The 11,718-nt window shown below is 30.3% G+C and overlaps 2 protein-coding genes across 2 annotated transcripts; one reads left to right on the top strand and one right to left on the bottom strand.

Moving 5' to 3' along the window:
• Positions 1 to 2,997: 2,997 nt before the first annotated feature.
• On the top strand, positions 2,998 to 6,211 carry LOC126665236 (zinc finger protein BALDIBIS-like). Its single transcript, XM_050357966.2, has 4 exons — positions 2,998 to 3,331; positions 3,438 to 3,834; positions 4,395 to 5,217; positions 5,957 to 6,211. Exons 1-3 carry the CDS (start codon positions 3,187 to 3,189, stop codon positions 5,167 to 5,169), a joined length of 1,317 nt encoding a protein of 438 aa, XP_050213923.1. The 5' UTR covers positions 2,998 to 3,186; the 3' UTR covers positions 5,170 to 5,217; positions 5,957 to 6,211.
• Positions 6,212 to 10,804: 4,593 nt separating this feature from the next.
• LOC126678345 (fasciclin-like arabinogalactan protein 12) lies at positions 10,805 to 11,718 on the bottom strand. Its single transcript, XM_050373249.2, has one exon. It carries the CDS (start codon positions 11,658 to 11,660, stop codon positions 10,896 to 10,898), a length of 765 nt encoding a protein of 254 aa, XP_050229206.1. The 5' UTR covers positions 11,661 to 11,718; the 3' UTR covers positions 10,805 to 10,895.

Raw genomic sequence — 11,718 nt, 5'->3', positions numbered from 1 at the left:
ATCCCCGGTCGAGCCTGAGAACGCCTTAAACTTACCCCCTATAGCTCGCCTAAGCAAACTTCACCACTCATACATCTGGTGAACTTATGATAAACCTCACAATGCGCAAAAAAACGTGTGAACGGGGTTTAAGCCATCAATCACTTTCTCCACCACGATATAGCGAATAACTACTTTACATGTGTTTATTAACACCACCAAGCAAACGCTCGAAAGACAATGTTTTTCTAGATCCATATATATATTTATTCACATTCATTATTTTCATCAAAGAATCTAATAGAATTAAACATCAGGGTGGTAGGCATTCTATCTGAAACCCTTGAAACTTACTTTTTTTTTAATATACTTATGCACAAGATCATCCAAGCGACCTCGTGAATATTTTACATATATCAACTTGGTACAAAATATTAAAGAAGGCCAAATTCATTATTTTGAACAAAAATATTTTTAAAATTGGTATTTTCTCTCGTTTTATCTTTTAAGCTCCCGTCCAATAGTTTTTTCCAGCCCAGTTCTAATTTTTATATAATGCTCCAATCATTTTTGACATCGTAACTTGGAGGGTAAAATGACTCAAGTTAACCAATATGTAGGTGTTTTTGTCAAAAGTAATGAACTTGTTCTTAATTGATATTTTATATCAAATTAAGGGGGCAAAATAAACCCTTGTTGCACTTTTAATATTGTAGATATTAACTCATTCCATAACAAAAAGTTTTAACAATGTCAGTTCGAACCGAAAACAATAAAGTTAAAAATTTAAAATCGACGTAGATAAAAATGCAGGGACTAAATAGAAAAGAATAAAAAAACTTATTCGAGATGCATTAACACACACACACACTTTATTTCCGTAATGGATGAACCTGATGTCTAAAAGACAAAAAGAATAGGGATTCAATATGAGTATATAAATATAAAGAGATTCAATGCTAAAAGTGGAAAAGTGCAGGGATCTAATTGTATCTTTTTCCTTTTCTTATTTCACAATTTTGAATCTTTCATATTTGTATAGTGTTTGTAGCAATTATGGCATAATCATTCCTAAACTTATTGATTAAAATCTTTTTGGTGCTGCCTGTAAAGGCAAAACACTTTTCTTTAGCTCGATCTATTACACACATGACATGCTCCTTTTTCAAATCTATGTTGATATGATCTTCTCCCCTTTTTCTCTTTTTCTTTCTCCATTATACATGTTTTATTTTTTCACATCAAAACATTTTGTTTTTTCAGCTTTTTTTAATTATTGGATATATAAGACAAGCTTCAGCTAATCAATTATATAATTATGAAGGACATTAGGTCTATTATTGATTTGTACCAGCTGCATCCCAAGATTGAGCTAGTATTATGCCTGCATTAAGGAAAATTCAAAATTTTAAAAAATATAGCAGCTGCATCCCAATCCTCAAGAAAAACATATTCCGTCAATTTTGCGATATATGATAAGTATAGAAAATTTTAAATTTGAACGTACTTCTGATTTGTTGTTATATTTATAATTTAGTTTTTTATTTTATAAATAATTAATCATTTTATACAATTCATGTTATATGTTAGTTTAAGAAGGATTATATGCGTTTAAAATGAAGGTTATATGTCTGAAAGTATTAATAAATTGACAGTTGAATATATTTATTAAAAATTACGAAATTAATAAATTAATAAATCAAATCATCATGATTTATTTTTAGAATATATTTATCATTTTGGTTAAAAATAAAAATATATTATAATATTGTTGATATGTATATGTTAGAGGCAGACTCAAAAAACTATGAGCCGCACAATAGAAAATAGTCATTATCTTTCACTATAAAAATAATAGAGTTTTATTTAAATAAATGAATTTGTTCGTGTAGAAAAACGATTATAGTTATTGTTCGATGACCCTTTTCGATTTATACTTAAAACTAAATAATAACATTCAGAAATATAATCTTTCGATGAAATGAAATAACAACTTCGGCAACCAAATAGAAACGAAACAAAATATATTACTTATTTTATTACTAAGTGAAAGTTCAAGAATTCTTAGAGTTTAATTTTTAAATCTATCCAAACTTTTTAAAAGTTGTAAATATATTTCAATTTGATTAATTGGCTGGAAATCTATTAAATTTTCCAATATCAGTTTAATTTTTTTCAAAATTAATTTATCTGAATAATGTAATATTTCAATTGCCAACTTTTCAATTTATTTAAAAAATAATTATACATTTAATTGTTACATTTTTGAAATTTAATATATTTTCAGCAAATCGGTCAAATTAGACAAATTTACAACTTTTAAAAAGATTGAATAAATTTCTAAAAGTTAAAAACCAAAAAGAGTATGGCTTTTTAGTACCGTTACGCCTTTTCTCTAAGCAATAGAACCAACCCTCTTATATCACTAGTTAGTAGTACTTTTTCTAATTAACAGATTAATTGCTCTATCCCAAGCAATTTCTATTTCATTCACATTAATCACTTAATCTATACCTTGAGTATTATATTTTAATTTATTCAGAGACATGTTAATGTATTAATTAAGATTAGTTTGATAGAGGCGTACGTGGTGGTCCAGTTGATGACAGACTTTGAGAGGAGCCGTGTAACATAAGGAGATAGAGAGAGGAACAAAATATTCTGTTCATAGCTTACACTGTCTTCTTCTTTGTTGTATTCATCTTGGCCTTATATATGCAAACCAAAAACAATATATTTTAAATTATAGTTTGAGTGAATTCTAAATTAGAATCACTTCAGGTTTTCTTTTATAAATTGAGAAGAACTCAGGGTAGGTTTTTTTTTTAGAAATATTGTCGAATTACGTTGAGCTTTAAATAAACCTTATAGGATCAAAATGTCTTGCGGTTATTAAATTATAGTTTATTTTACTATATAATTAAAAAGAGGGAGCGTTTGTGGGAAAATTTAAACTATAAATTTTTATCATCATCAATTATTGATCAGAGTTGCCATAGTAACTTCTCGTTTTTAAAAAATGAAAAATTTGGTTGCTAAAATGTAAAGAACAAAATGATGATGATAGAATTGTAAAAAACATGTAGTTAAAGTAACCGTAAATCTTTTTAACCGGAACCTTTATCATATTATTTTTGGTAGTATATACTTGTTTTTTTCTTCTTAGCTAGCTTAGGACACAACTCACTTACTGTCTCAACTTCAAAAATGATGTCTGAAGATGGATTTTCTATCCCTTCTTCAATCTTAGGGTTTGTTCAAGAGCCAGCAGCAAACCCTAACCCTTACCCTAACCCTAACCCTACTTCAAATCCAGTGATGAAGAGGAAGAGAAATTTACCTGGAACACCAGGCAAGCTTAACATAAATAATTTGTTAATTTTTAGCTTCTCTTAAGTTTTAAGTTATAATAATTCATTTCTGGGTTTTATTTCTTGAATTAAAATATTTTGGTACAGATCCAGATGCAGAAGTTATAGCTTTATCACCAAAATCTTTAATGGCAACAAACAGATTCCTTTGTGAAATCTGCAACAAGGGTTTTCAAAGAGACCAAAACCTTCAACTTCACAGAAGAGGACACAATCTTCCATGGAAATTGAAGCAAAGATCAACTAAAGAAGTTAGAAGAAAAGTTTATATCTGCCCTGAAAAAAGCTGTGTTCATCATGATCCATCAAGAGCTTTAGGTGACTTAACAGGAGTCAAAAAACATTTTAGCAGAAAACATGGAGAAAAGAAATGGAAATGTGAGAAATGTTCGAAGAAATATGCAGTTCAATCAGATTGGAAAGCTCATAGTAAGATCTGTGGCACTAGAGAGTATAGATGTGACTGTGGCACTCTCTTCTCCAGGTTTGAACCAAAACTTTATAAATTTATAGCTATCTGTCACTCTCTTTCTTGAATTTCTTTATACGGTGTGTGCAAAACATTCTTCACTTTTTATGATTATTTTGTTGAAGAATTCAATGCTATCTCTTTATTACTATACTATATAAATAAATATCCATTAAAGAGAATTTAATGCAAGTCACACCAAAAAAGGCCAGGCATATAACACGAAAACGTAAATACTGAAATATAAACCGTGAAATGTTTGTTCTCTTAAGGGAAATGAGTTATAAATATGGACTTGTAGAGTTTTTAGAAGCATTTTTGAAAGCCTATTAAAATGTAGAACTCGGTAAATCTGTGTACAACAGTCTACAAATGCTGAAATAGGAAATGACGAAATGATTTTTACATATATAAAACCAAGTTATAAATATGAAGTTTTTGAGTTTCTTAAGCTAGTTTGTAAACGGAAACGAAATATTAAAATGCTGAACTCGGATAAATTTTCTTGCAACATAGCCGAAAGAACATATAGGTTGATGATGATAAGAGTTGTTTTTTGTGTGGCATATAAACAGGAAGGACAGCTTTATTACACACAGAGCTTTTTGTGATGCTTTAGCAGAAGAAAGTGGAAGATTTGCTCCAGTTTCAGCTGCCATTAATACAAACTTCGGAAATGATCCCACCAATAATCAATTTTCTTCTGTGTTTAGACCAGAGTTTGCTTCTAATACTTCCGGGTCTGAGCTAGTAGGGCATAAGCCAAGATTGCCAATATGGTTAGATCCTAGTGGTACTAATAATGGTTTACTGCCTCATGAATTGGTTCAAACTTATGACTTGAATATGTTTGGTTCTGGTTCGGGTTCTGGTTCTTCACAAGTTCAGTGGCTAAATAATAAGTACCAGGACGGAGTTTTTACAGGCTCACTGCCGATGACATCACTGAAGGAAGAAGAAGCTTTAGCTGAATCCGTAAAGACTTCTTTGTATTCAAGTAATAGTAATAACCCTCAACGGCAACAATTACAAAGAAACTCGTCATCATTGTCATCATCATCGGCTCACATGTCGGCTACTGCACTCTTGCAGAAAGCTGCTCAAATGGGATCTACAAGAAGTAATAACCAGACCAACAGTTTTTCTCCTGCAACTTTTTTCATGAAAGAATCGGCATTATTCAGTGATTCAAATTCGAGCTCCATTTTGAATTCAAGCTCGAGTTTAACCAGAGATTTTCTTGGAGTAGGAGCTGCGGGTGAAGCAGCAAGCAGAGCGCCATTTTTGCAACAAGAGCTCGTAAAGTTGGCATCATTGGGTTCAGCTAGCCATGGATTTGAGCCAATGTAGTACTTTAAATACTGGGCATCATTCACAGTTTTACTATAACCAGAAACGGTAAGATTCTCCATGTACTATATACAGACGTGAATTAGGGTTAAATAATTTTGAGATTACTAAACAATTCCAATTTGCCAAAACGGAAATTTGTCCGATCAATTCCGGCCAGTAATTGCTTATGTAGCTGATATATTGTCCATGTGGCAAAGTTGAAGACTCCATCATATATCGACAACATAAGCAACTATTAACCGGAATTTATTTGACTATGTTGGAAAAATAGAAATTTGATTACTAAAATATAGTAACAGATAAAATACTGGTAATATTTTAGTAAAAAGTGTATAGTTTAATAACTGCAATGACACCTTGGATTATGAACTAGGCTAGGGTTTATAGACGCTTGTGATACCAAATATTTACTCTTAGTTTTAGCTGGATACCCAAATTTTAATTTAAATTTCAAGCGATAGTAATTGGACAAATTTAAGAAAATATATTTTGATGTGGTATTTAGAGATAAAAATATCTGTCCAATTACTATAGGCCATATATATCAACATGCACCAGTCTGAATTTTCTAAAGGATATTGTTTATAAAATATTAGATTTAGGGTAATATTTGATCCAAATTAAAGTTTTGGTATCAAATTGAAATTATGGGTAAACATTTGGTAACATTACATTCTGGCTAATGGCCATAAGGCTGTCTGTGAATAGTTTAGCGATCAAAAAAGAATCAGTCAGTGTTAGGTGAAACAAAACAAGAAAGCTATTGAAACTTGTGCATTAACAGAGTTTCTGAAGCAACTGAGTCAACTCGGAGAATCGATATATAAAAAAATTTGTGAGTTAGTGAATGGTCACTGGGGTCATTGCTGAAGAGACATAACAGAAAGAGACAGACATGGAAGCCAAGTGGAAGAGACGAGGGTGTTGTGTTGGGACCCTCCATGCATGCATGTAATTTTTGCAGCTTCCTTTTTTTACTGTTTAACTTTTCAAAAAGAAAAAGAAAAATTTGAAATCTTTTTTTTTTCTTTTCTAGATAGATGATTGTTTATTATGCAACGTCACCAACATGTGAAAGGTAAAAGATCCCTAAAAAGAAAATACAGAAAAGTCATTAGACTGAACAAAATAATCTAAACATGATTTAAGGTCTAAAAAACTACTGACTTTTCAAATTTTTTTCAATAGCACCCTCAGCTTGTAATTTTTCAGTAGCACCCTATTTTTTATTTTTGGCTTTCAGTAATACTCTAAATTAAAAAAAATAGATGATTTGATTACTATAAGGATAAAAAATTTCAAAAAAACTAAATTTAAAGGTGAAATCATATTTTTTTTTTATTTGGACACTTTTTAACAAGTCCTTTAACTTAAAAAAATTCAAATAAATCCTCGATAAACGAGTTTAATTTGATGATTTATGGTGTTATTAAAAATCGAAAATACAAAATAGAGTAAAATTGACTGTTTTACAAGGTCGGGGTGCTATTAAAAACCGAAAATACGAAATAGGGTGCTATTGAAAAAATTATAAGGTGAGGGTGCAATTGAAATTTTTTTGAAAGATATGTAGTTTTTCAGACCTTAAGCCTCTAAACATCTAAAAATATTGTCCTTTTCTAAAAAAAAACTGAAAATGGAAGGACGAGTAATACATAAAGGCACGACAAAATTCAAATCAATCAAAGACTCTATCTGAGTGGATTCCTCTATAAATATTATTTTATGTTGAGATTATCATTAATTAGTAAATTTGGTGACTAGGTAATTTTAGTTGATTCATTTTATATATGGTGACCAAGTATTTTTGGCAACCAAACATTTTTATATCTATATAAAAATGTTATATAGCATTATTAATGGAGTCTGTCTTTTGAACCGGTGAATAAGACCTGTAAAACAGAGTAGAAGCTAACCGGACGGTAGTTGTCCGATTAACTTTCTGATGCTAAAGTCAGTTTAGAATTTTGAGCAGCGTTTTAAGTATATGAATGTAATTGTGTTTTTAGGCATACCTTATCCTCTTTTTATAGTAGATGAATGCATAGCTTGTAGAATTATATTAGGTAAGTGAATCCTACTTTGTAGGGATTGATTCTGATTTAGCGTGATCTATCTTATTCAGACATGAGTCCTATTTAGAAACGTCTTCCTAAATAGTCTCGTCTTCTTAAGATAGATCGTATCTTCCTAAGTTGGAGATTGTGTCCAAATAGGAAGATACTTCGAGATATCATAGTAGATCTGGCGATCTGTCCGGATCCAGGATTAACGCGCTTTGGACGGATCATAAGGGATTCAATCTTCATCTTTTTGAAAGATACATCGACGGATCCTACGGATTCAGCCGTCTTCCTCATATATTCAGATTTCTTGTTAGGAGTCCGGTATCACCTGAGAATAGATCTTCTGTGACTCGGCTCCATTATAATTAGTGTAGGATTCGGTATCATCAATTATAAAGAAATAAACAAAAATAATATTATTTCTATATAAGTTTTCACACTGTAATAGAGTTCGACACTTTTTGAAAATTATTTTAAAATGAATGAAAAATTTAAATCATCCAAACACAACTATGTTCCTGTTGTGCGTGGTTCCATCTGAAAATATGTTCATCGCTGTTAGTGAAATCAAAATGAAAGATGCTAGTAACACTGAGACGACTTCTGAGTTGGTGGCTACTACAGAAATTGATGGTAACTTTTTGAATGGATAATTGATTCTGGGAGTCACTGTACTTTCCAAAGCTGCAAATGGTCACCGAACTAATTTTTGTTCCAAAATGGTTACTGAACTTATGGTTTTTGAACTTCCGGCGGTTCCTAAATGAATTCAGGCGAGTTTGTCCTACGTGGCTCGCCGGATGATGAATCACACCTTTCTCTTTCGCCATGTCTCGTCCACATCACTCTAATAGCTCCACATCATCATCTTCTTTCTTAATTTCTTTCAACATTTTCTTACAAACACCAAAAAATAAAAATAAATTCCAGATTGTTCGTCTGTCGCTAAATCCGTCGCAATTTTGCAATTTTAGCGATGGATTATTAGTCCGTCGTAAAAATCCGTCGCAAATTGTCTGTTTTCTAGCAATGATTAGGTATGGAAAACCCAAATCGTTTGTTTCTTACATTACGCTTTCTTGCCAACGAAACCCTGCTCGCAATTTCAAACTCAAAAAAGCTTGTTGAAGATTAATATAGTTCTAGGAGTCTAGGTAATTCTTAAAGTAAAAAAAAGGATTAGGACTAGGGGGTGACTGGTGGTTTGGTGGTGGAAACGGGGTGGCCGGAGTGTGGTGGTTGGAGGTTTATAGTTAGGGTTGAGAGACATGTTTTTCTTTTTTTAATTTGGTTATAGTTGTGATTCTTATGAAATAATTATTAAACACATAAATCTAGGATAAGTTTATAGAGTTATGTTGGAGTTGATTATCTCTATTCGATGGAGTTACACGGTCTTATAGGATTGGGTTGTTAATGCCTTTATGTCCAACATTTTGGTGTCAAATTCATTCGTTTGGATGTTCGATTATATATTTTACTTTTAATAAACATGTCTAATTGTAGTACACTTTCTTAATTTTCGGTTCAAATTATTATTTTCTCTATAAATTTTAAAAAGTTACTATTTTTTTCCTTTCTTATTTTTTAGTTTTTCTTAATTAACATCCTTTTGAATTTCAGTTATATAAAATACAAAAGTCAAGATGAAAATAATAATTTTTAAAATTAAAAGAAAAAGTAGTGATTGACCTAAACCCATGGACATACTAATAATTGAATATAATTACACTGATTTTCTTTAAAATTTTCTTATAAATATAAGATTTGAATTTGTTTTTAATTTTCATATATGTTTAGAAGCCTTAAATTTTATAAAGATAGTTTTTGATTACCTGAATTTATTAAAAATATTTATAATTTCTTTTGAATTAATAAATTGTTGGATATTTAATTATTTAATACTTTTATATTAATATTTTTTTAAAGTTACAATTTCAAACTATTTCATTAATTAACTTAATTTATTAATTTATTTAAACTTCAGTTGCATTACAGTTTTAATAATGACAATACAAATGGAAATTTCATATCAGCTAACAGAAACACTTAGTTTTAGGACTTTTTATTATTGTAATTTTATTTGTTATTTTTTTACACCTAGATATTAAAATAATAACGTGTTATAATGTGATTGATTTAGTTCATTGATAACGTGATAGACTAAGTTTATCGAATTATTTTTTTATAAAAATATTTACTTTTAGTTAAATGTTTACAAAAATACACTCTGATTTTTTATTTTATTGTTTTGCTAAAAACACTCTTTTGGTAGATTATTGGTAGATTATTAGTAGATTATTGGTATATCATCGATAGATTATTAGTAGATGTCATATTTTTGCAAAAGATAAAGTTTAAAAATATTTTTATAACAGCAAAAAATTGGAATTATTTTCCAAATATCTGTTTTTGGCAAAGTATTTTCACCATTTTGGCCCATCTTTCCCTTATTTCCTACGCTGCCTATTTTTCTAATTTATTTACCAAAAATACCAACTATATAAAGAAGTTTTATCACATTTTAGGTTAAATTTTTACATAACCACTTTTCTCTCTCTCTTCTCTCTCAAAGTTCTCTCTTCTTTTCTTCTTTTTTTTTTTCATTTGATTTTCAGTTTGTTTCCTCCGATTACTTTTCCGTTCGTCTTTCCGTTCGTCTTTCCGTTCGTCTACTTCCAATGGATTTCTCGTCGTTTCCGGTCGTTTTTCCGTTCGTCTTTTCCATTCGCGCTAGTCCGTTCATCTCTTCCGTTCGCGCTATGAATTTCTCGACTCGTTTTTAGATTTGTGTAATTTCTTAGGTTTTTTTATAATGATTTAACATTTTGTAAATAAATTATTACAAATCTATAATTTTATTATTCATATAATTATTTATTTTATCTTCTCTTATTCATAGATTAGTTTATTGCTACTGATTTTGTTAAAAAAATTGATTTATGGTGCATTTGTAGTAATTTTATAATATATTTATGTTTTAGTGTATTTTTGGAGTATTTATAGTGTATTTTTGGTGTATTTGTAGTGTATCTATGGTGCATTTACAGTGTTTATGGTGTATTTGCAGTGTTTCATTGTATAGATCATAAAATACACTATAAAATGTCATAAATACACTATAAATACACTATATATACACTAATCATACACTATAAAAATACCATAAAAACACTATATATACACTATTGTTACATTATAAAAAAATGAAAAAAATTACAGGAAAAAATCTATAAAAAAAAATTATTAATAGCTGAAACATAGGATTGTGCAATCGGTCGGTTCGGCAGAAAAAACCGAAAACCGAAATTGAAAATCGAAAAAGGTATTTGTGAAATTAAAAAAAGAAGAAGGTATTTTTCGTAAACAAAAAAAATCAAAAAAGAAAATTAAAATTTATAGATAAAAATATAAATAAGTTACAAGAACATGTATTTCAGAAAATTATTAAACAAAAAAATTAGATCATATTGTTATAAAATTTTCCATAAAAGAATGTATGGGACTTAATTTCTTCTAATTTTATCACAGAGTTTCGGATTCGATTTTTACAATAATAATAATAATAAAAAAGAACGTCACAATACTGCCGTGCCATTTCAATTAAGCCAAACTCATAGACAATTGGTCCCATAGCCCAACATAATCAAAATTTTGTCACAAAGAAAATGTTGCAGCAACTACACCAATCACTCCAATTAACACCAAATTACAATCAACAACCAAACTTACTGCACCAGATTTAACATTTTTTACACTATTTTCATCGTCATCATCATCATCATCCTCACTGTCATCGTCCTCGACACTTTCCTCTTCACTCTTTTTCGCTACAGGTTCCGGCGCGGCAGCCGGAGGAGGCTTAGGAGTAAATATATCCAAAGGCAGTAAAACTTTGTCAACCTTATAAATAGCAAGATGATGATCCAAATATACAGTTTCAGACACAGTAGTATTCGTAAGTCCGGTTGCTATACTTACTAAATTGCCACTTGTAGTAACATTAAGCTGAAACCTAGTTCCTGATCCAGCATGCGTTTTCAAAGGATTAGTGACAGTATCAAATTGGGTATCTGAAATAAAAGTTGGAACAATATGAAACTGAGCCAACTCGACCTTTTCTTGACGAGTTAAGGAGGTTAGGGTTCGTTTCTTGAGGCTAGAAAATGCAGTATCACTCGGTGCAAAAATAGTTAAGCCGTTGTTTGTATTATCGAGTTGGGAGTTTAAGTTGCTATCTAGCTGAGTAGTTTTCAAAAGATGGATAAAGGTTTTGAACTCGCCGGATTTTTTTAAGATTTTGATTATATTTGTAGGGCCTTCCGGTGTCGGAGCAGGAGCTGGTGATTGAGCTGTGGAATGGAGAATGAGGAAGAAGAAGATGAGAAGTGAGAATGAGAGGAGACAAGTTTGCTGCTTCATGTTTAATTGAAATAGTGAGAGATTTTGTTTGATGGGATGAAGAGCTAGCTAGGGTTTT

Source organism: Mercurialis annua, linkage group LG1-X (genome assembly GCF_937616625.2).
Source record: "Mercurialis annua linkage group LG1-X, ddMerAnnu1.2, whole genome shotgun sequence".
Taxonomy (NCBI): domain Eukaryota; kingdom Viridiplantae; phylum Streptophyta; class Magnoliopsida; order Malpighiales; family Euphorbiaceae; genus Mercurialis; species Mercurialis annua.
This window is presented reverse-complemented; position numbering and strand designations above follow the sequence as displayed.

Coding starts and splice junctions, on each gene's coding strand:
- LOC126678345 (XM_050373249.2), bottom strand. CDS start 11,660: ATGAAGCAGCAAACTTGTCTCCTCTCATTCTCACTTCTCATCTTCTTC.
- LOC126665236 (XM_050357966.2), top strand. CDS start 3,187: ATGATGTCTGAAGATGGATTTTCTATCCCTTCTTCAATCTTAGGGTTT. Junction 3,332..3,437: donor AAATTTACCTGGAACACCAG/GCAAGCTTAACA, acceptor ATTTTGGTACAG/ATCCAGATGCAGAAGTTATA. Junction 3,835..4,394: donor TGTGGCACTCTCTTCTCCAG/GTTTGAACCAAA, acceptor GCATATAAACAG/GAAGGACAGCTTTATTACAC.